This window comes from Rattus norvegicus, chromosome 4 (genome assembly GCF_021556685.1).
Source record: "Rattus norvegicus strain SHRSP/BbbUtx chromosome 4, alternate assembly SHRSP_T2T, whole genome shotgun sequence".
Lineage (NCBI taxonomy): Eukaryota > Metazoa > Chordata > Mammalia > Rodentia > Muridae > Rattus > Rattus norvegicus.
The window spans coordinates 180,450,715-180,475,730 of NC_141537.1; the positions used below are offsets into that span (position 1 = coordinate 180,450,715).

The 25,016-nt window shown below is 47.0% G+C and overlaps 1 protein-coding gene across 25 annotated transcripts in view; it reads right to left on the bottom strand.

Annotated features, from left to right (window-relative positions):
- Positions 1–448: 448 nt before the first annotated feature.
- Positions 449–25,016, bottom strand: part of Lmntd1 (lamin tail domain containing 1) — a 233,736-nt gene continuing 209,168 nt past the window's right edge. For 9 of the 25 annotated variants that reach the window (XM_087658986.1, XM_087658970.1, XM_087658978.1 and 6 more), the window contains 5 exons: positions 22,802–22,921; positions 17,948–18,153; positions 16,958–17,130; positions 10,869–10,926; positions 449–3,746 (listed from right to left, as the gene is read on the bottom strand). In XM_087658986.1, coding sequence (XP_087515112.1) covers positions 10,898–10,926; positions 16,958–17,130; positions 17,948–18,153; positions 22,802–22,921 — 528 coding nt within the window. In that variant the 3' untranslated portion in view covers positions 449–3,746; positions 10,869–10,897. 25 annotated transcript variants of the gene reach the window in all.

A 25,016-nucleotide genomic window follows, 5' to 3' on the forward strand; every position in this document is an offset into this window, starting at 1 on the left:
GCAATCCAGAGTTTCGTACATCTAGGCTAGCTCAACAGATAACCCCTGTAAACTGCACCCCACAAAACTGCGAAACTAATAGACACTTTGGATACTCACAATCGTGATCTTAACAGGGTACCGCAGGTGGCTCAGCTAGGCTGTGCAGGGGGCTGGTGCGGTGGCTTTCCAAGGTGAAACTGAAATCAATCTGAGGAGCTTAGCAAAACAGAGCGCTCCAAGGATGAAGGGCTATTCTCCTTAGCATACACTTCGCAGGAGGAAGCAAGGCACACAGAGACCATATATTGGCCACTGACAGGGAAGTATTCAGATAAACCTTCTTGACAAGACCACGAACTAAATCTTCCCCCACAACACAATCCTCCAATACAAGGAAAACCTGAGGTGGATCCTGTTTTGGATCTAGGGAGCCTCTTGTCAAGAGCAAGAAGGTAGATACTTGTAGTTAGTATACAAAAGTTATGTTTTATTATGCTGAGGTCATCACACAATATTTACACTCTAAATTCCTAACTACGATCCTGAGCCTGTCTCCCCAGGGCTGCTCGCCTGTGCGGCCTCTCTTAGCGAGAGCTTATGTCCGGTCTCTAACAGAAGTCTCTGAATTGAGGGTCAGGATCCTGAGGTAGATGATGCAGCAGCAGGGCAGGTCAAGGTGGTGTCTCTCCAGATGTGCAGAGCAGCGCACTACCCTTGGTCTCTGCTTGTACACTGTCCCATTGCATCATGGGGTTCTAGGACTGTGTCTGGTTATCGAGAGTGAGTGATGTCACTGAGTTCTGGTTATCAGTTACTGCTTTAGGTGTAGTGGGGATCTGGAATAAGTTAGTTTTAGATGTCTAAAAGACATTTTTTTCTATGCTCACTACACCTCTGTGGGTGGGTGGTGGGTGGCTGGAGAGACCTGAAGCTTATGAAGTCCTTGTTTTCTGTGTTTTAACTACTGATCTTTGAGGGGAAGGGTTGGGGGTGGGGTTAGGAGAGGTTCGTTAGGAGAGTGTCTATTGTCTAGAGTCACAGACCTCTCTGGCTGTTTATTCCCAGTGTGAACGTGGAGCCATCACAGACGTAGGCTACTGGAGAGATCAGAAGCCAGGGAAAGTCAACATTATCTGTACATTCTTAGGGTCCCTTCTGTTTTCTCCAAAGCTAGGGCTCTAGCTGGTGACTGTTTCTATAGCAACCATGAAACAGAACAGCCCACACAGTTTAGTCAGCTCAGGATTCAAAGGTGATGCCTAGTGGCACAATCTTGGCATAAAGTGGGACAGACCATTTTCTGAAAATGTGCAAGTCTACCTGGGTCTGGGGAGTGCAGAGATTGTGACCCGTGTCTCGGCAGCTAGACTCTCTGCTCCACCCCACGCACTGGTGGTGCCAATGTGAACCTTTAGACCCACCAGGGTACATGAGAAAGTATCTAGTTGAGAAAAGGGATTCTTCTAGATACTATAGACTGTGGTATGGCTTCCCATCTTGGACAGGTTGGTGCCAAGCATTCTGACCATTGTCAAGTGGTCAGTGCATCAGTACTGAGTTCATCCACAAGACTGGACATCTATCCCCACTGTCCATTTCTAGCACCTTCTCATTACACCCATACACTGAACATTTCCCCATCCCCCTCTCTACTCCAAATTCCTGGAAAGCCAGGCTGTGCTCTTGAGCTCTGTAGATGTCTCTCCTGGGATAGTGACCCCCACGCTCCTTGTCCTTTTGTACCTGGCTTATGTCAGTTCATTCATATTGTTACGTCTGAATATCACTTTTTATAGCTCAGTAAGATGACCCTGTACAGTAGCACATATTTACAAAAATTCATTTATCTGCTGGTGGTTCTTTAGCAAAAGTAGATAATTTGACCTTCATTTGTTACAAAAACACACAGTTGAGCTATTTGGAGGATTTCCTAACATGTTACTCCTAAAGTTGGAGTTAGGAGATCTTGGGCATACTAACAACACTGTGGTGTTGAACTGTGACTGTCCACTCGATTGTAGGAAAACACCCAGCGGAGCGCATCGCTCTGCCTACCTGTGTTTGTGAGGAAGCTTCCGGAGACAGTCAGGACTCAGGCCTGACGGATGGATTGATTTCTTGATGCATTCATAATCAGCTCACCTTTGGGAGGCTGTTGAGATGTGGGAGATGGGTTCTTGGGGGTCGTGTCACCCTGGCTGAAGAGCCCTAGCAGGCCAGGCCTGAGCAGACATGGTGTTGACAGGTTTTCTCTCTCCCCCTTGCTAAACCATAGATTACATTCCTAAAGCCGGCCACCAAGGTCTAGTACCTTATTGGCCACTTCCTCTTCCTGAGGCTGACCGCCCAGGTCTAGCTATCAAAGTATTGAGGTCCGGCAATCAGAAGCCCCCTTTTGGCTCACCTAATTAACATGCCCAGTCAAAACCAAGCAACTCATCCTGACACGGCTTTCCCCTTTCTCTCGATAAACTGCCAGTTTCCTGTGAACCATGTCTGACCCCTCTGTATCCAGAGGCAGTCTGTTGTCCCTCTAGGGCCAATATTCCTTCTCCCCTCCCCGTATCCTTTCCCCTTTTCTCTAGTCAGCCTCCTGCCTGTCTCTTATACTCTGCTCTCTGTCCCTCTGGAACAAATTAATCGTTGTGCCGAGAACTTGGTCTCGGTGTGTCCTGTGCAGACTCTGGTCTTTTGCTGGCCATTTCCTGTTCTTTCTGCTCCATGTCTTCTAAGAGGTAAAGCTACCTCACTGTGACGTGCCCGATGCTCTGTTCAAGACAGTGCCTGAGCCACACCCCTGTCCCTTAAGTTATATTTGTTAGACAGTTTGGTGAGATGGATGGAAAGGAGATACACGCACACGTGTAGGGTGAACACGATGGAGGAATCGTTTGTGCGGTTTCCGCTTTAGCCAGCCTTTAATCAGCCGTGTTCTCCATTGATTCACGTGTGCAGCACGTGCACGTTTAGGGAACAGCTTTAACGAAGATGTGGCGCTATGAAGACCTCCTCAGTTCGTAAGGCGGTAGCCATTTTACACAAGCTTATCACTTATGCTGGGCTTTGAACATGAACATCAGAGTGCTTCTCGGACAGGTCACCAGTTTACTCAATGGTTTCTCAAAGTCCTGATCTCTCGTTCCCTTCACGTTGGCACCACATGAGCTTTTCCTTAAAATGTCTGAGGTGTATCCCGAAGGCACACAAGACAAGGGGCAGGGGGTAAGAGACAGAAACAGGAGACTAGGGAGAAGGGGGCAAGGGATGTGGGGCGGGGATATTTGCCCCAGAGGGACAAACAACTGACTGCCTCTGAATAGAGAGCAGACAGACATAGTCCACAGGAAAATGATGGTGGTTCATCTTGGGAAAGGGCGGCCTATAGGAACAGCTAACTCATTTAAATGCAATAGACAGGAGCAAGCTTTGTTTTCCCTCCTGGGATAGGCTGAGGCCTCTGTAATATCTGGTCAGGAGACTGCCTGGGCTCTGATTGCCTCTGCGGATGAGAAATTGTCGACACTCCCTGGCATTATGCTAATGTCTTTCACCAGCTCAGAGCAGAGCCCAGCAGGCTCCTTCACGCTTCCCACACAGTAAACCATGATGCAGTAAGGGAGAAGCTGGGCAGACAGGACCAGCACAGGCAGCCGAAGGCAACATTGTGGCGAACAGACAGCGAGGCGGAGACTGAAGAGCAGTGGAAGCTGATACAGCGAGGCGGAGACTGAAGAGCAGTGGAAGCTGATACGTTGCTCTGGGGGCTGAAAGAAAAGGATGTAGTTAGTGCAGAGATGGAAGGGCGTCAGGGGACATCTAGGAAAGGCTAAGGCTAGTAGGAAAGGTCTGTTGAAAGGGCCGGAGTTAGCCCAGGACACACCAAGACCAAGTTCTTAGCACAAAGGAGATTTATTTGCCCTGGAGGGACAAAGGGCAGGGAGCAAGAGACAGACAGGAGACGGAGGACTAGGGAGAAGGGGACAGGAACAAGAGGAAGAGGGGGAGGAATGTTTGCCCCCAGAGGATTGCCTCTGGATAGAGTGCATCCAGTGTCTGTCCCAACCTTTTGGGTTCAGAGCTGAAGTGGAACAGAGTTGGATGAAAGACAAAAGACTGACGCTCTCTGGCCTTATAACTCTCTCTAACTGTACTGGAGCTAGCTAGAAGCTGATGGCTTCTGCAAACTTGACACGTGTGCGTGCTTATTCCTTGGCTGAAAACCACGCCTCTCTTCTCTTTAACTCTGAGCTTTATTGAACTCTAGGATTTAACTCTTTATTACTGTGCCATGCTTCGACAAGCATTGAAAACTTAACTCTTTACGTTTAAATACGTGCTGGGGAAACGTAACTCTTTGTGCTCCAATAAACACTCATTTCTAGTGACTTAACAGATGCTGTATAGCAGCTGGAAATTAGCTAAAAGGATTTATTAATAGAGCTCCTTTCTCTGGCAAATCTTCTAGGAGCTCCTGGCTGGCCAGCTGAGAGGCTAGAGCTTATTAACTCAAAATTTTTGAACCAAAGGGAAAAGAAAGGAAGGGAAAGAAGTCACCTACACCAACAACACATACTGGGCAAAGTGGGAAATGGCTACACCACCTTTCTTTCTTTATTGGTGTCAGCTCTTTATAGCTTTTAAACAAAAAGTTCTCTACATAAGAATTAACTCATAGATGTTACAAAAAAGGGGAGTTACAGAAAGGTATCAACAGGTCCAAAGCAGTGTTTCTTCTTTTTTTGGTTCTTTTTTTCGGAGCTGGGGACCGAACCCAGGGCCTTGCGCTTCCTAGGTAAGTGCTCTACCACTGAGCTAAATCCCCAGCCCCCAAAGCAGTGTTTCTTACTGTAAGCTCACATGAAGTTCAAAGCATCAGTTTTTACATGGCCTCGCCTTATTGTTGTGCCCACCTGTGGCTTCATCCTTGAACACAAATTTTCCCAAGCCTATTTCTCATTTCAATGCTCACTGTTTTTCTTATTATGAAGCCTTTACTTACCATGATGAGGAGTGGGCACATTCTATTCTTGAATCTAACTTTATTACATCCTTCTGGCAAAACAACTAAAACTGTCTCTTAAAACTTTCTTCCTAAGATTATTTGAATCAAATCAGGAAATCTATAAAATCATTAGTTCATCTGAACAGCATTAATTCACGACAGTTCATCTTCATGTTGGTCTGTAGGAAATTTGCCCAATAGGGTGGGTGGATGCCCAGGAATTCTTATGTTATGCAATACCAGGAAGGGTACATCAGCAGTGAGAAGCAATCCTGGGATGAAGTCTCTTGGGACCTTGTCTCCCCAGAGTGCACCCATCACATACTGTGCAAAGATGGTGGGCCACCTCCAGGAAGGCCACCTGCTAGCCTTAGCCTTTCCCAGATGTCTCCTGACAACAGAGGAGGCAGGAGTGAGCCACAGGTAAATGGAAATTTATCAAGGGAGAGAAGAAACCCTGTGTTAGGATGAGTTGGTTTGTTTTGAATGGCACATTGATTGTGGCAGCCAAAAGGGGGTTTTGATGGCTGAACTTCAGTAGTTTGATAGTTGGACATTGGTAGTCAGTCTCAGGAGGAGGAAGTCAAATAACGGACTAGACCTTGGTGGCTAGATTTAGGAATATAATCTGTGGTTTAGTCAGGGGGAGAGAGAAAGGCAAAACCTGTTGGCTCCAAGTCTGCCGTGCTTGGGTCTGCTAGAGCCCTTCAGCTGTCCAGGTCTGAAGGCAGGTCCTTGGAGGCTCGAATGACACCCTACATCTCGTGTGGCTCTTAGGAATGAGATCTCTGCCCAGAGCTCCGTTCGCAGAAAGACTTATCACCAGGAAAACCTAATCCAGTGTGCAGGAACCTGCTGAGAATCTGAGCTGTGGCTGCTTACGGGTTAAGGCCCTGCATCAGCTGCACGCTGTTACATCTGCAGACCTGGAACAGTGCAATGCCTGAGGCCAGCGCTGGTGACGTTTACCGAGACCCTGTTCTACCAAACTCTGTGTTGTGCTCTGTCCTGTAATCCCATGTGCGTCCCAGAGGGTCAGCAAGTTCATGGCAGGTGGCTAGTCAGACAGGGAAAGTCCCCAAACCTTATCAGGGTTCTCTGGCTAGTGGCAAGCCCTGATTCTGCAGCATTTTGTGACCTTCCCCTTGCCCGTATACATCTCGGGAGTCACAACTCCCAAATCAGGTTGACCAACCCATACTCAATAAACCAATTAAAAAAAAAGAGCCAAGTTAAGGGTTTGAGACAGAGGAAGGTGGTTTATTCAATGCAGCCACATTGGGAGAGGGAAAAAGACATCCAGCAACATCCCTAAGTTCTTCAGGGTTATGAAGTGAGGTCTAAGTCTAAATAGAGGGATAGGAATATGTATATTTAAGCAGTCTTGGTCATGATATGGCCCCACCCACCACAGAACCAGCCTTGTCTGGGCCTGAGTCTCATCCTGTACACTGGTCTCGTGAGTTGTTAGAACTGTGTGGAATCTCCCTCCAAGAGAAATCTCCAAGAGATTTCTGGCTGGTGCTGTTTCCTTCATCTGGCATGAGGTTCCTGGGAAATTCTTATTTCTCTGGCTGGGGTCTGTTGTTTCAACACCCTGATAGTCAGACTGAGAGACGAGTGTCTACCCAGAGTGCCTGCATCTCTATCAGATCATTCAGAGTCCTGCTGAAGAACTCCCACATGGACTGCGCACACTGTCCATGCAGAAATTCCACTAGCCAAGCCCCTGGGGCAGAAGTTGGGTTTGCGTGTGTTTGTCTCAATAATTGACAATCTATTGAATTGCTATTGAATTAGCAATACTGGAAGTGAGACCTGGACCTTAGTAGTATTTCGTGAGACGGACACTCTCAGAATGGCTGAGCCTTTGGGATGAGAGTGCTTCTTGTAGGGGCTGGAGAGATGGCTTCCTGGATTAGGTGCATACTGCTCTTGCAGAGGACCAGAGCTCCAGTCCAAGCCCGGCTCCCAGCTCCCAGGTCAACCTCTCATGTTTAGATCTTCCGGTGGAGAATCTGACCTGTCTTCTTCCTGAGGACACACTGGCTCTCACACGCACACTAGTTACCTGCCGATAGTTAAAGATCTCACTTCTAAATGGTTTTTTATACATTCAGACAGGCGGGATGGAGAGACAGAGATAATCTTAAAGCCTGGGTGGCAGGGACACTGGCGTTAGGCTGAGATTCCCGCCTAGTTTGTTATCTGAATGACTTTAGTAAGTCACGTACGCGCTCAGTGCCAAAGTTTCCTTAGCCACAGACTGGAGATAAGGGTGGTCTTGCCTACCACGTGACCTCAGCAGAGATAGTAAAAGCTTGACACGCTACACAGCACATGGCATTCAGTGACCGAGGGATACTCATTACCAGCAAGAAGGACCAAGGGGCCACAGTTTCACCTCTAGGGACAGCAGATCCAGGGGCTGCCATTGGCTTACAGATAACAATGAAGAAATAAAATTTTGCTCCCGGGGAGGGAGGGCCTCAGAAATATTCTGAAGGTACCTTGTTTGTCAGTCCCAGAGACACCAGCAGGTGAAGAATGGAGATTCTGAGAAGACAGGGGAAGGTAACACTGCCCTTGAACTTCTCAAACACATGGTGGATTGTGACAAAAGCAAACAAAAGCTATCAGTCTAGGGACAAGCCTGTAGCCATCACAGTCAGGCAAACTATCATCTGAGGAAGACGATTGAAACCTAAACCTCTGGGCTGGAGAGATGGCTCAGTGGTGAAGAGCACCGACTGCTCTTCCAGAGGTGCTGAGTTCAATTCCCTGCAACAACATGGCGGTTCACAACCATCTGTTACGGGCATCTGATGCCCTCTTCTGGTGTGTCTGAAGACAGCTGCAGTGCACTCACATACAAGCTCCCACTTGCTTTATGACAGAACGTGCTCTGCAAACAGAGACAACCTGAGAGGTTAGTACATGGGGGACACCAGGCTGTGAGGAACAGGCAGACTTTCATGTCTCTAATGTATGTACTCACACATTAGGGCTACTGTGCTGTCTCCATCCTTAAACCAAAGGATGACACCAAGCTAGGGAGGTGATGGCACAGAAACATGGGAACCTGCAGAAAGACATGGCTGTGCCTTGCCCTTGGTATTTAGAGGAATCCCTTAAAACAACAGAAAACTGCCTGGCTTAGCTACCTCTCTATCACTGTGATTAGAATCCACGGCCAGTCAACTATGAAAAAGGTGTTTAATCCGGCTTACAGTTTCAGAGGGTCAGAGCTCACGGACATCAGTAAGAAGCGCGGCAGCAAACAGGGAGGCACGGCATTGGGGCAGTAGTTGAGAACTACTTGAGGTATAGCCTTGAGGCCCAGAGAGACAAGTGGGCCTGATGTGGGTTTTTGAAATCTCAAAGCTTGTGGTATAACACTGCCTCCATCAGGGTCTGTCAGAAGCCATCTAGGGAAGGCTAAGGGCGAGCATGTGAGTTTTCTGGAGATGGCCCACCATTTTGCATGGCTATGATGGGTGAGCTCCGAGATGCAGGTCCTCAGAGACTTCATCCCAGGATTGCTTCTCACTGCTGATGTGCCCTTCCTGTCACTATTACACAGCCTAATGATTCCTGGGCATCAGATCACCCCATTGGGCAGATGTCCTGCAGAGCCAACATGGAGATGAACGTTCGTGAATTAATGCTGCTTAGATAAATCAACGATTTCATAATTCTTGATAATGATTTTACAGAATCTTTAAGTTTGTGTGAGTCGTTTCAAGCCCCCTAATAAAATAAAGGCTGCACTCAGAGCTCTGTAGACCTTCACATGTCACAGGCTAAGTGGGGCAGGAGAAGAAAGCAGGCTTGAGGCAAACATATGATCAAGGAAAAACATTCCTTCTGGGTTAGGCATGAGCCCATTATCTATCTGGTAACTAAAGGCCTCAACCGGGAATGGACAATTTATTGTAGGTGCAAGGACAGAAAATAAAATCTTGACTAGTTTATGTGCATAAACTAGACTTTAAAATAATAAGATACAAAGCAGATGATTTATCTCTTGACAAAAACCGTGCTAATTCATGACATAAAAATTACTGCTTTAAACTTATAATGAACTCGTGGGGGAGGTGGTAACAGATGTTTATGATGTATTTGTCTTAACGGAAAGACATGTAAATGGTTCTGCTGTCATCTTCAAGTCTTAAGCGATTTATGACATGGGTTATTGCCTTAAACTTATTGTGAACTTACTGGAACGCAAAAGTATTTAGAAAATCCTGTAATCAATTATTCTGTTTTAACAGTGCTACCTGATCGTTGTATGAGGTAATTTTTATAGACAATATAAGTACTGTCTCTAAAACAGAAATAAAGGTTGTTGGAGCTTTTCTTTCTCTGCTTTGTCCAGAGCCTGTGTTTTTGTTTTGTTTTCTGCATGCATGACTTTCTTCCTTTTCCTATTCCTTTGGCTCACAAAGAGTTAAAGAACTCTGAGCCTCTCACCTGATCAGTGAGGGGCCCTCCAGTCAAAGAAAAAAAACCACCTCAAACAACTAACTTCTTTTTTAAAAAGTTGTAGATATTTTTTTTAAGTTTAATTTATTTTTTTTTTACTTATTCGATTTATATCCAGCTCACTGCCCTCCTTCCGGTCACCCCCTCCTATAAATCCTTACCCTATACCCCTCCCATTCTCTTCTGAGTGGGTGGGGACCCCTGGGTATCCCTCCACCCTTGGACCCTTGGGGATCTCAGAGTCTAAACCATCAGCCAAAGAACATACATGGGCTGGACCTGGGCCTCCCTGCTCCTAGGTAGCAGATGTGCAGCTTAGTCTTCATGTGGGTCCTGAACAATTGGAGCAGGGACTGTCCCAAAAGCTGTTGACTATACATGGGATATGTTCCTCTAGGTGGACCACCTCGTCTGGCCTCAGAGGGAGAGGAAGCGTCTAACCTCGCAGATCCCCTGCAGCTAACAGCAGAAGTTAGTGATCAGAAACCAGTAAGAATAGTAAGCAAGTTACAAGGCCAGAAATCATCAGCTTTTGGTCTTCATCAAACGCTGTGTCCCATCTCAGGACCTAAAGGCTGGGGCTAGTCCCTGGCCCAGGTCTTAATCCTTCCCAAACAACTCTACTGACTGTTGATGAGGATCCAAACACTGGAGTCTACGGGGGCTATTCTCACTCACACCATCACACCGTCACGTGGCCTTTGCCGGACTCTTGCTCAGTAACGGGTACTGACATCACCAAGAAAAGATGAAGCAACTGCAGAAGTGACTGCTGAAATGATCCCAGAAGATGCCACTCCCGCTCTTCCTTCCAACACCATTGAAATGTCCCAGGACCGAGCCCCGCAGTTTCTGCTATGCAGTTAATGTGCTGTTCACATGGCTCGAGCCATGTTGGTTTTACGTGTAGGGTTCTGATACTAGATTTCGGTGGCATATTACTTACCTATGAACAAAAATAAAATGTAGATCGGGGAGAATTATTTCTCATTCTTAGAGAGCACATTATTTAGCAAGGAGATAAAACTTGATGGATTCAAAAGCAACGGAAATGTCTGTCAGAAAATTAGAGAACGCAGGTGGTTGGGTGTTGGGGTGAACAACTTCAGTCTCATTGTTCTGGAGGCAGAGGCTGGTGGACTCTTGTGAATTGAAGCCAGTATATTCTACATGGCAAGGGCTAGGCCAGCCGAAGCTATGTCACCAGACCATGTCTTAAGACAGTGAAAGAAAGAAGAAAGGACGATCCACGTCCTGCGGTATTCCAAACACCACATCTGGAGGCTGAAGCGGGAGCGTTAATGTAAGGTTGAGGTCAGCTTCGGACATGAAGGAGACCCTCAAAAATTTATTGCAATTATTCGTTTTGCTGTAAAGCAAGTCTACAGTCGTTACTCACGTTCACAGATTCCATGGTTTTCCATTTTCTTATAGCGTTGATTTCTTTTCCTTGGTCCCTAAAAACAAAAAGGGGCAGGAGTTCAGGTCGGTGTTCCAAGCATCAGCTTTTTACGGGAAAGAGTTGTCAAATGGGCTCTCTGAGCCCCAGGGTTTCTTTACCTAGAAGAAATCTGTGGCTTGAAGGCTGTGTTTACTGGAGACTTGAAGCCGGTAGCTTAGCAACTACTTGAGGAAAATGGTTTTCAATTATTGTTAGGTCCGCATTTTCGGTGAATAATTTAAAAAGGGGGCGTATTCAAAATACAATCAAAGCTGAGAAAAGAACATGACCCCTGAGGGTGAGTGCACATGATTTATTCTCAGTACTGCCAGGCCTGGTGCTCTAGCATGAGGTTGTACCGAGTTGCTTCTAAATATGTGTAGCCCAGGCTGGCTTCAAACTGCTAACTCTCCTGATCAGCATCTCGAGTAACATTTTTAAGCAGAGGACTGCAGAATAATGTAAAGAAACACCTGTAGGGAGGGGCTCCCAAAGTTGCTCTCATTTGAATGTTCTTTTATTTTAAAAAGGTTATAAAATCACGCTCTGGAAATCAACAGAAAGGCTGCTGTCCTCAGACACAGGGCTAACTTACTTTTGCTTTGTATAAGTGTTCTTAGTTTGATAAGGGGACATGGACAAACATTTGGGCAATCACGAGTGGGTGTGTATGCATGCGTGAGTGGCATGTACAAACATGTACATATGCACACACTCACACATGCATGAACACGCACACACAACTAATGTTCTGCAGGCCTCAGAAATGTGATTTCGGACATTGCAAATTCTTAATGCAATAAAATTTAAACCACATAAAACAAGCAAGCAGCAATGAGCAGGACAGACGCTAGCCTGGACACATAAAGGAAATGTCTATCAATCTTGCGATGGAGGCTGTCGCTCCCGGAAAATACCTTGATCCCCAGACGGACTTGTAGATCTAATGATCTATAACTGGTAATGCCCCAAGTCCAGCTTCAGTAAAGTCCCTGCGTGATCTTGAAGTCCAGAGCTTACACGGATGAAACTGTAGCCATCTTAATGCTGCACTGGGCTTGGAACTCATTTGTTTCCTAACGGTTGCCATTCATCCTGTGACTCTGCAACCTTCAGCAATGAAAACAGACCCTTATTACCGCAATGACATTGACTCTGATGACGGCAGCCACTGCACACTGCACACTGCACACTGCAGCCACTGCACAATGCACACTGCACACTGCACAATGCAAACGTCTAGCTGCAGACTGCAGCATGAAGGATGGCTGATGGGCCAAGCCTGGTAAGCAGGTGCAACTTTTCTGTTAATGTAACCAAATACCACACAAGAAGCAACTTTCTTGTTAATGTAACCAAATACCACACAAGAAGCAACTTAAGGGAAGAAGGGTTAATTCTGGCACAGCAGCAGCAGCAGTGTGAGGTGGCTGGTCACATTCAGTCAGCAGTCAGGAAGAAAGGCCAGCTTGTCAGAATCCCAAGGTCCTCCGGTGACCTCCCTTCCTCCAGGGAGGCTCCCCTGTGTTTGAACGCATGAGCCTATGAGGAACATTTCACGCTCAAATCACAATCAGAAGAATATGAGCACACAATTCATCTTGACCGTGGTACACATCTTCTGTCTTCCTACTTAGGATGTGCACGCACTGAGCTTTTCTAAGGGATTTCATCCTGCAACAGCAGTGAGCTCATCATGTCCACCATCCACATGTAAAGTTACAGGGACCGAGGAAAAGGGCTCTCAGGGGAGCCAGGGAAACCAAATCTGAAGCTTACAGGCATGTCTGAGCCAGCACACACAGGAATAATGGGGAGGTAAAACATTCGATTAGTCCTCTCGAAGCAGCCATTGTACCTAGGTATAAACACGTAAGCACGAGGGTGGCAGAAGATACAGAACGCTCATCTACATGGCTGCAGAATGAGGCAATGTGGGAACAGAAAGAATGTATCAAGAGTAAGTGTTACAGTAACGGGACCAGATCTCCATGTAACATTTAAGTCCTTTATGTTGTGTGATTATGCCGCTAAGAGCAGATCACTTGCAGTGCCCCTTCTGGAAGTCAAAAGCAAAGCAGGCACACTGCACTGGTCCAGAGATCCTCACACATGCAGTTAGTCTTTAAAAGGACCAGAGTGGTGCATGTTGGCCTTCCTGCTTGGATAGGGAGCTGTCCTGGGACGGGGAAGCCCAGGAACCATACAGTTCTGAGGGGAGAAGGTGCCCCAGTGGAAGGTCATCCTGAGACATGGGTGCTAAGAAACCACACAGCTCTGAGGTCACCTCCTTAGCAGAGGCGTTGCAGCCCAGGGGAGGGGGGCCTCAGCCCTGTCCCTTCTCTTTGCTTCTTCACTTCTCTGCCTTGTTTCTTGTCCTCCTCCAATGAGAGAGTCACACCAGGCAGCAGATGTCATGAAAGAGATTTATTGGAGGTCCCTGGAGGGAACAGAGAATTGGACAAAGGGCAGGGCTGATACAAGATTTCTTAGGGGATGGAGATTTTTAGGGCAGAGATTTCCAGGGTGAGGATTGGTGGGATTTCAAGTCTGGAGCTTGGGGGAGCTCAGGGATTGGTGGGATTTCAAGTCTGGAGCTTGGGGGAGCTCAGGGATTGGTGGGATTTCCTGTTCAGACTTTTCATCTAAAATTGTCGTAATCTGGGGGAGGATACTGTTGATGGACTGGAGATGACCTTGTGACAGTTACAGAGGCTAGAAATGCCTTTATGACAGACAGATGTCTGGGGCGAGAGGCCTGGCCACCTTCCTGCCTTCACAAAGTTTAAAAAGTATACAAACTCTATAAAGAATACCAAGTTTACAAAGGGTAGCCCAGGGCAGGGGACGCCTTCTCTTCCAGTTGAGTAGTGAGAAGAACCAACATGGTGGCCTACCAGCTCGAAACTAAAAAGCTGGTTAAAGACTTTCAGATGCTACTGTAGAATTAGACGTTTTTCTACAGTTGCAGTGAAGATTTTTTCTGTTGCTTTAAGAGCTTTATAATATATATTAGTCGGTATACTATCAGAATCAATGTAAAATTTCAACAATAATAAAAAAAAAGACTTTCAGATGTGTGGATGTTCTGTGGCAGAGTCATCTTGACAAAATACTATCACCTGTTAATTGTGAGTGGTTAGCATAGATGTGATTTTTATATTCTATATTTAAAAAAAATGTGGTTGGAATGAATTTCAAGACAGCCTGAGCTGCACAGAAGAAATGCTTTAATTGCCTCCCTCAGTTGAATTGCCTTTCCCCAATATTAATTAGGCACGGGGTGCATAGATGTTCCTTTAAATTACCTTATTCTTTAGTCTCTAAGCTCCTGTATTGTACGTAAGAAACAACTAAAGGCAAAAATCACCATTCTCTCTCCTAGTGTCTTTCTTCCGCAATCCAACAAATGCCTCTGTGTTACAGGAGGAGAAAGAACAGCCTTGAGGAGCCCGCAAGTGCAGTTATTCAGTTTGTCTCTTCTTGCCGACCATTGTGTGCTCATTATAGCAAACTGCCCCACAATGGTAACTTGAGGACGTGCACATAAGGCAACTTCCCCTTGGAACATTCTGTCATAGATTCATGGATCTGAGCTGGTGATGAAAAGGAATTTCTTTTCCCGGTTGTTTGTCAGTCATTTAGAACGTGTCTGTTGGTGATCGTCTTTTGCAATAGGAACCAAGAAGAAGCTCTGGAAGTTCTGACACATATTTATCCCTGCGTGTTCATAGCTTCATACATAGAAATGTAGAACTTGTGTAATATTGAGGGGTGTCAGGGTGAGCACTTCTTTCTGAATTGTTACCGAATGTGCATAGACAGAAGGACTGTCTGGATCCCAGCAGAAAGCTGCTTCAGGAAGAGTTGAAACAAAGTTTATTTGAGTTGCTGAGGGAAATTCACCAGAGAAAACCACAGCAGATGTACTTTTCAGGTAAAAACCACAGAGTCATAAGGACGACATCTGTTTCTCACAGAGGATCTGCTGCCTAAGTAAATAAAACCTTGACAATTCAGACTCAAATCTTGCCTCATAGCTGAGGAAACACAGTCACACATACAAGTGGCATGTGGTTTTAGGAAAATGGATTAGCCTTAGTATGTATTAAGTACCGATTATTATTAACCCATTATTCCATTTCTAAAAGGTGCTATTAAGATGTGCGTTACTTCTCAAGGAGGTGCTCGCAACTCTACAAACATGGTGGCTTTTGGTGTTTTATGGGAAATTCTGTGGTTCAACTGAGGGGTCTTGAAGGTCCCAGACAGGGTGTTTGGGGGAGTATCAGGGCTGTGAGTGGAAGCATGGCTAATTCATGTTGTCTGTGTTCTGTATCTTGAGAATATTTTTAAGTCCGTCCTTCTGCCAAACAGGAATCTGTGGCCTCCCCAGATTACAGCGCTGTGTGGAACAGTGCGTTTCAGTGCTGGGGTCTGGCCCCTTCCTGGTCCAGCATTCTTCAGAGTCAGTTTTTCTCAAGAATCTCGGGACATCTCATGAGCCTTAAGTACTCTCTCCCAGAAGAAGTCAGACAGACACAATTTTGCAGCAATTACAGCAGGCTCATTAAGATGTGAAGAAGATATAGCCAGAGTCTGGGTTAATAATGCCACCTCAGCCAGGCACAGTGGTGCATGCATATAATCGCAGCACTCAGGAGGCCAAGGCTGAGGCTCAAGAGCTGGGACATCTAGGAGGCCTTAACGCAGAATCAAATTCGTTTGGGGTGGTACTGATGCTAAGTTCCTGTTCCCAATTGGTTCTTGATCTATCAATAAAGATGCCAAGGGCCAATTACTGGGCAGAGGGAAAGAGGCGGGACTTCCAGGTCCCCGCCCGCAGGGGAAAGAGATGCAGGGGAGGAAAAGGGAAGTGGCCATTGCTGCTTCCCAGACAGGGCCTGGGGTAGCAGGCGGGAGATTAGAAACATAAGCAGAGGGCAGAGCTTAGGATGTTGAGCTAGGAGTGGAAAGAAGGACTCGAGATAGCCGAGGAAGGCTTGGAAGAGCCCAGCAATTGAGCCAATAAGGCAGGTTGAAATCGAGCTACACGTGCATCCGTGTTTTTCATCCACGGGTCCAATATTCTCTGGGCGGGGCCCGGAGCTTAAAGTGGGGGTAGCAAAAACTACACGCAACACAAATCAAATCAAAACAACCCCCCAAACACCCACTCTGACAGTTCCGTTTAGTACAGGACGCCTGCCTGTATGACAGTAATAACGTGGGGTCACTGCTGGGGTGTGCTGGGGAGTGGTGGGTTTTTGTTTTTGTTTTTTGCCACCAAATAACATGTAGGATCATTTTTTAAAATGCAGGGAGTGTTTTCCACCAGCCCTCAACAACTATAACAGGAGGCTGAGGCAGGAGAATTGTCATGGGTTAGTTCATAGACAGTCTAGGATACACAGTGAATTTCAGCCCATCTTGGGAAATAGGGTTAGACAGTTTTTCAAAAATAAATACATACACCCCACACAAACCCCATGCTGGCCTCGAGGTTCCTTTGACAGACTGGTTCAATAACAAAGGTTTATACGGATGTTAGTTACCCTGTGGATGGCCACGTGTTCTAAGAGACTTTATTACAGTTTCCAGGAAGGGTCCCCCAGGGCTTCATTATTGAAGCTGAGTCCCCAACACAGACAGTGCTTAGAGGTGAGAACTGAGGCAGTGAGCAGATTGGGAGGCGCTCAGATCTGAATGGACTCAGAGGATGTGTGGGGCGGGGAGGTGGGGGATGGACAGAGGATGGAGACTGTCGCTGTGTCTTCCCCTGACACTGCTTCCTGGTCACCAGGAGGTGAACAGATTTTCTCCACCATCCCCTTGTAGTGGTAACATTCGGGTAAACCACATGGGTCTATCCAGCCCTCCGTGAACCAAAGTAAATATATTTCTTTGAACTGTTTCTCTCCGGAATTTGTCACAGAGGCAAAGGCTGACACAGTCTGGCATGTAGGTCTGAATAGTTTTTAACACCGAGCACACAGCACCCTCTCCCCCTCCTCTCCCCTCCCCCAATAGGCGTGCTTTTGGCTTACCTGGGTCTGGTTTGGGCTTGGTTGACTGAGGCTTGGGCTGTGTACCCAAACTGCTTCCAGGAAAGTCTGAGTCATGCCATTCAATCAGAGAGCTGTAGGGATGTGGAGGGGTGTCGGGGCTGCGGCACCAAGGACTCTTATTGGGTAAAACAGTTAGCAGGATTTCCTTTTCTCTGTAACAAGAGAGCGAGAAAGACAAACTTGAACCTTAAAGGAAATTTATGCAGTAGCAATGAAAGAGAAACCCTATTTAAAAAAAAACCAACGGGTTGAGGATTTAGCTCAGCGGTAGAGCACTTGCCTAGCAAGCGCAAGGCCCAGGGTTCAGTCCCCAGCTCCAGAAAAAAAAAAAAAAAAAAAAAAAAAAGAAAGAAAGAAAAAGAAAAGAAAAAAAAGGAAAAAAAAAAGGCAGGACCAAATCCTTTGTGGGTTGGGGATTTGGCTCAGTGGTAGAGCACTTGCCTAGCAAGCACAAGGCCCTGGGTTCGGTCCCCAGCTCCAAAAAACAACAACAACAACAACAAAAAACCCAAAAAACAAAAAACAAAACCAAAAGTGGGCCGGGGAGTTGGTTCATCATTACCAGCACTGGCTGCTCTTCCAGAAGACCTGGCTTCAGTTTCCAGCCCCTGCGTGGTGGCTTTTAACCACCCCTAACCAGCTCCCAGATGTCCCCTTCTGGCCTCAGTGGGTACTGTATGCACATGGTGCACAGACCTAAGTGCAGACCGAATACCCATCCCATGTACATAAAAATTATAAAAATCATTTAAATAAACAAGCAGTATATGTCTTTTCTAGACCTTGGAGGCTTAGCATTTATTGTGTCCCAAGTATTTACTTGAAGAGTAATGGCTAATTAGCCATGGCTGATTGACTGATGGACGGTCTAACCCCCCCTCCCACCCCCACCCCCCAGTCCTTTCCCACATATTCAACTGCTCTTGGGAGAAGGACTCGATGCATAAGCAAAGCAAAGACACACTGTACCTCAAGAGAACAGAGCAGACTTGGGGGGGCGTTTTCTGTGTGGGTTCTTGTTTTTCCTTATTTATGGAAGACACAGATGATGTTGTCCGTCCAAATATGTGGCTTTTCAGCGATGGGATCACCACTGAGCATCTTTCAAACTCAATGTCAGTCTCCAGCTTCTCCCAGGCTTGCTTCCAGTGGATGGGGGTGTACCAGGCGATGGCCTAATGGGAATGAAGAGGGTTCTCAATCCCGAGTACTGTTGGCCGTGTGTGTGTGTTTGCGGCCGCAGCCTGCTGCCGTGCTATTTGTTTTGGGTCTCACGTGTTTGTTTGAGACGGGCTCTCACTCTGCAGCCCAGGTTGGTCTGGAGCTTGCTATGTCATTCTAGAAGTCGTGGTGATCCTCCTGCTTCAGCTTCCAGAAGGCTGGGGTTAAAGGAATGAGCTTTTCCAGCTTGCTTAGAATATATCTTTAAAATAAGTTTTATTGTGTTTTAAAGCTCCCAACACTAATTATAGGATCAACACATATATTAATATAGATATATAATTATATATTTATAGGCAGTGTAATTTGCTTTTGAAAATCTCAGACACAGTGCCATTTGAGTGCTTTTAGTCCATGTGCCGCCCTCTCTCGACATGTTTATGCTATGGTTCTTCTTTGGGTATAAACCAACGTAGAGAGAGACTCTGGGTCACATGTCTAATCTGTTGTGATTTCTCTAACCAGCCCTTCCATGAGCTCCCAGTGTGCAGGAAAGATCTGGATCTTAAATGCAAAACAAGGTCCTGACAAACTCCCAGACACTGGGTGAGGGTGAGCTGCGCCCTCGAATGCTAGGACTCCAAGGTGACTGGCAGGCAGCATCCTGCCCGGCTTTGAAAACCCAGAGACCCGTATTTTCAGGGAGCAAACAGAACGATGGCTGCTTACAAAGCTGCTGGTAGGAGAAACTCACACCCACCTCACTGCACTCTATGGCATCTGTGGCTGTATTGGCCGTCAGCCATTGTCAAGTTTAGGGACGAGGTGGTTTGAAGTGTGGCCTGAGGTGTGGTTTCGGTTTGTCTTGGAAGGGAATCTGTAACGTTATCTGCCCGTGCTCTCTCACAAAGCAAGCATGACTGAGAACCAGAGAGAGACCTTTGCTGGTTCCGTGTGGCTGTGACAGTCAGGAGAGGGATTGCTCTGTGACTTCTCCACAAGGAGGTGAACATTGTCCTTGGCTGGTCTGTGGGGCAGCTGGAGAGCAGCCCCTGGGTCCTGGCAAAACCTGTCTGCTTTATTCAGCAAATGGGTAGGAATGGAGTTTTTCCAGGAAAACCTTTCTTGCCATTACAGATGGAGGATTAGCTCCACTGAGGCGAGAGTGGGGGTGATCTTGTTTTAAAGGACTGTGTGTTCTTATTAGGGTCTCAGGTGGATATGGGCTCTCCCTGACCTTCTTATTAAGGGTGTGTTTTCTAGTTGAAGAACCTTTCTGCTTTATCTCAGTTGGGTTTTCCCAACGGGAAGTAACCCAAGGGTGAGGCATGAAGTTTGAGGTGCGGTCTGAAGAGAGGCTAGTCTACAGTAGACAGGGTGCTTTGAGTCTGAAGTGTCATCCTGTGCTTTGAGCACTGGTCCTCATTTAAGGGTGTTATTCGTTGTGGAGAAGGCCCAGTGCTTCCTAGCTGAGCTCACTAGTGCCAGTCTGTGGGCTGCCTCATCTCAAGCTGTTTCCCGGAAGTACTGCGAGCGTCTGCTAAGATTACCTTTTCCCAAGTGCGAGGGGACAAGCAACTTTTGGGCTTGATCCTCTGAAACTGTAGCCAAAATAAGTCCTTCCTAGCTTAGGTTTCTAAGGTCAGTGGTTTTTGTCACAGGAGTGCTGTCTTAGGTCTCTGCTGATAAACACCGTAACATAACCAGGAGCATGCTGGGGAGGACAGGTTTACTTTGCTTACAGGCTCTGGTCACAGTCCACCGTGACAGGAAGTCAGGGCAGGAACTAAAGGCAAAAGCTTGAGGCAGAGGCTGTGGAGGGACTCTGCCCACTGTGTGCGCCCTCTGGCTCCTGACAGCCTGCTTTCTTATTTAACCCAGGTTTACCTGCCCTGTCTCAGCACATCTGCAGGCGGCTGGGCTCTCCCACACCAATCGTTATCAAGGAAATGACCCCAGAGCCTTGCCAGTCTTGTGGCCAAGTTTTCTCTATTGAAGTCCCCACTTCCCAGGTGACTCTAGCTTGGGTCAGGCTGAGAGAACCACCCCAGATGAGTGCCTAATAATGCACTGTGCAAAGGGAGGAAAGGAGTCTCTGCAGGGCCAAGACTAACCTGCAGGGTGTGAGGCTTGAAGGGACAGTCAAATGGTGGACATTAATACTACTAAGTAGCCACTGATTTTGGTTCATAATTTCATGAGATTTCACGCCATTGTGGTGGGCAATGACAGAGTGGCTCCCCGGTGACAGGGATTTGGCCGAGCTCCTCATCAGAACAAGGTATAGAAGGCACAAAAGGAACCATCTACAGTTTCCTATTTCTTCCAGAGAGGATCGACCTTCCAAAGGCTCAAAAACAAAACAAAACAAAACAAAATCCCTCTCCAAACAGCGCCCCCTGCTGGGGCAGGGAAGGTCAGACATCTCACATTCCAGCCCTCAGTCTTAATCTGGGTTTTGCTGATAATGTCTCAGGAGCTGTAATTCACTTGAATTGCATGTCCTTATTTTTGTAGCCAGTTTTAAACACAAGCACTATAAAATTCAGTTTAAATCATAAAGACATGGGTGGCTGAGTAAAGATGCATCCCAAACCCAGTAAAGGGCAGGAGAGACAACGTGACAGGTAAGACGGCTCAGCTTCAGTGCCCAGCACCCACATGAGAGGCTCACAACAGTCTGCAAATCTAACTCTAGAGAGTCTGATACTCCCTTCTTTACTCTGAGAGCGTATACACACTCACACACACACACTCACACACACTCACACACACACTCACACACACACTCACACATACACACACTCACCCACACACACTCACACATATACACACACACTCACACATATACACACACTCACCCACACACTCACACACTCACCCACACATACACACACTCACACACATACACACACTCTCACACACACACACTCACACACATACACACACTCACACACATACACACACTCACACACACACTCACACACACACTCACACACATACACACACTCACACACACTCATACACACACACTCATACACACACACTCACACACACATACACACACTCACACACACTCACCCCCCACACACACTCACACATATGCACACACACTCACACATACACACACTCACCCACACACTCACACACATACACACACACTCACACACATACACACACTCACACACATACACACACTCACACACACTCATACACACACATATACACACATACACACACTCACACACACTCACACACACATATACACACACATACACACACACTCACACACATACACACACACACTCACACATACACACACACATACACACATGCTACACAGTACACATTCACACACATATACACAAATACTGCAAGCATTCACACACATGCTCACACACAATACTACACTGCACACATTCACACATACATGCTACACTGCATGCATTCATACACACATGCACACACATACACACACTATGCACACACATTCTCTCAAATACACATACACACTGCATGCGCATATTCACACACAATTCTGTACTGTACACATTCACATACACACACCACACACCACACACACTTCCACACACTGCATGTACACATATACCCCACAGTGCACACATCCACACACTCACTCCACACACTGACACATATAACCAATGCCATAACATACCCACACTGCACACACATAGCCCCATGCTGTGACACTCATGAACATATGTCCCATAATAAAGTACATACCACACAACACACACACACACACACACACACACACACACACACTGAAAATAAAATCTTTAAAAAAACTCACTCTAGCCTGTTCAACAGGCAGTTACCCAATATAGTTGTATAATGAAATAAGAAAGACATTCATAGTCTGGTCAACATATTACAGGTATGTGTGTGTGTTAATGGTTCTATGTCCTTGCAAATTTGTTTAGGGATAAGAATCAAAGACAGGAATTTAAGAAAAATCTAAAGAATGGTTTTCAAAACCAAATAGTGTTTGGTTGTCATAAAGAGGGATGTGGTTAAATCCTACTGGTGTGTCCTTAGGAATACACTTGTGCTAGTATTCTACCAAGAAAAGCACAAGTGTCAGGCTTGGGGAGAGGATTCCAGAAAACTATTTCTAATTAGCTGATTTTATTCTGTATAAAAGATAGTCCTTTCAAATTAGGAGTATAAGCCATTCCATTAGCTTTTACACCCCCTGGGCGCAGAGATCGAGTCTTTGTGTTACATTCCTTGTGCATAGACAAGCATCTCAGGAAACACTGTTGGGATGAGCAGCTGAGCAGAGACAGCCATATACAGTACCTTCCTTATACCACACTTCCAGGCAGGATCAAAACTAAAACCCACCCCTGGCTCCTAATCTTCTGCTGCCTTCAGGAGCTCAGGACACCACCATTCCAGCTGGCCAGCAGTGAGCACACTGGGGAGAGCACAGACAGGAGACAGCTGACAGTCACCATGACTACCGAATGCGCGCGTGCGCACGCACACACCAGAGAAAGAGTGGTGTTGGTCTGCCTGAGACACGGTGGCTTTGGGGGCGACTCTAGCTGTGCTGTGCAGAATGTGAGCAGGACCAAGGGTGGAAGGGAACTGTGGCCATCTGCTCCCACATCAAGGGCTGACAACTCTGACACTCACCTCACCGCTGGGCTTGCACAAGATGGTCGTGCAGTCCGGACTGGATCGGAACCTGCTCTGTTCCTCCCAAACGAAGTCCGTTGGCTGCTGTGGCTTTGCCTCTGAAGCTGCTGCCCACACCTTGGAGAAAGCAGTTTGTTGCTGACAAATGCAACCCGGGTTCTACACAGGTTCACATGTGACAGTGCTGTTGTTTTTAATCTTTCTGAGCAGACAGAATTTTCAGTGTCATTAAAGACAGGAAGGCTCTCCCCGCATTTGCCTGGGCTTGGCTACAACTCCTAGGCTCACATAATTCATGTGCCTCAGCCTGGGGACCTGAGACTATAAAGGCCTCTGCGCCTCTAGGTTGTTTTAAAAATATAATGTACTGCTAAACGGTGACTGAACACAGTTTAAACAACCACCCAGCCCACAGCCCACCACCTGCAACTAGATCCAGGCTGGATACAAATACAGAGCAGCCGCACGCCGTAAGCTTATTCAAAACGTTAGGATGCACCTTGGAGGGTTTTTGTGTTGCCTTGCTTGTTTTTGTAGCTTGATTTTATTGTTTGCAAAAGTGAACTCATGGAGGTCTTACCTCAGTGTCATGTGAAACGAACACACGTACCCTTACAACGATCCACTGCTACGGACCAGACACTGTGGCTCAGAGGGACACAGGTAGGGGCTGCTGAGAACCTGCTCCCTGAGATGACCACCTCTTTGCTTGTCTTTTAACAATCCCTTTGGGACTTAGGGCTTCACTTTGGAGGACAAGCCAGAATAAGATTGTTTATATGGAAGAAAGATGTGGAGAGCAAGGTACAGGCAGTCAGTCATCCACAGAGCTACAAACCACAAAATCACATGTAGTACAAAGACCAAGTGTCCACAAGGCCACTTGTGCCAAGCTGCAGGCTGACAGTAGAGGAAGCTGTCCCTATGGGAACCCAACTCTGACACTGTTCTCAGCTCACAGTGTTGCCGGCTCACAGTGTTCCCGGCTCACAGTGTTCCCGGCTCACAGTGTTCCCAGCTCACAGTGTTCCCGGCTCACAGTGTTCCCAGCTCAGTGTTCTCGGCTCACAGTGGTCTCGGCTCACAGTGGTCTCGGCTCACAGTGTTCTCGGCTCACAGTGTTCTCGGCTCACAGTGTTCTCGGCTCACAGTGTTCCCGGCTCACAGTGTTCACGGCTCACAGTGTTCCTGGCTCACAGTGTTCTCGGCTCACAGTGTTCTCAGCTCACAGTGTTCTCAGCTCACAGTGTTTCCGGCTGACAGTGTTCCCGGCTCACAGTGTTCCCGGCTCACAGTGTTCCCGGCTCACAATGTTCTCAGCTCACAGTGTTCTCAGGTCACAGTGTTCCCGGCTCACAGTGTTCCCAGCTCACAGTGTTCCCGGCTCACAGTGTTCCCGGCTCACAATGTTCTCAGCTCACAGTGTTCTCAGGTCACAGTGTTCCCGGCTCACAATGTTCTCAGCTCACAGTGTTCTCAGGTCACAGTGTTCCCGGCTCACAGTGTTCTCGGCTCACAGTGTTCTCAGCTCACAATGTTCTCAGCTCACAGTGTTCTCAGCTCACAGTGTTCCCAGCTCACAATGTTCACAGCTCACAATGTTCTCAGCTCACAGTGTTCCCAGCTCACAGTGTTCCCAGCTCACAGTGTTCTCAGCTCACAATGTTCTCAGCTCACAGTGTTCCCAGCTCACAATGTTCCCAGCTCACTGTGTTCTCAGCTCACAGTGTTCCCAGCTCACAGTGTTCTCGGCTCACAGTGTTCTCAGCTCACAGTGTTCTCAGCTCACAGTGTTCCCGGCTCACAGTGTTCCCAGCTCACAATGTTCACAGCTCACAGTGTTCTCAGCTCACAGTGTTCCCAGCTCACAGTGTTCTCAGCTCACAGTGTTCCCAGCTCACAGTGTTCTCGGCTCACAGTGTTCTCAGCTCACAGTGTTCCCAGCTCACAGTGTTCTCGGCTCACAGTGTTCTCAGCTCACAGTGTTCCCGGCTCACAGTGTTCTCAGCTCACAGTGTTCCCAGCTCACAGTGTTCCCGGCTCACAGTGCTCTCAGCTCACAGTGTTCTCAGCTCACAGTGTTCCCGGCTCACAGTGTTCTCAGCTCACAGTGTTCTCAGCTCACAGTGTTCCCAGCTCACAGTGTTCCCAGCTCACAGTGTTCTCAGCTCACAATGTTCTCAGCTCACAATGTTCCCAGCTCACAGTGTTC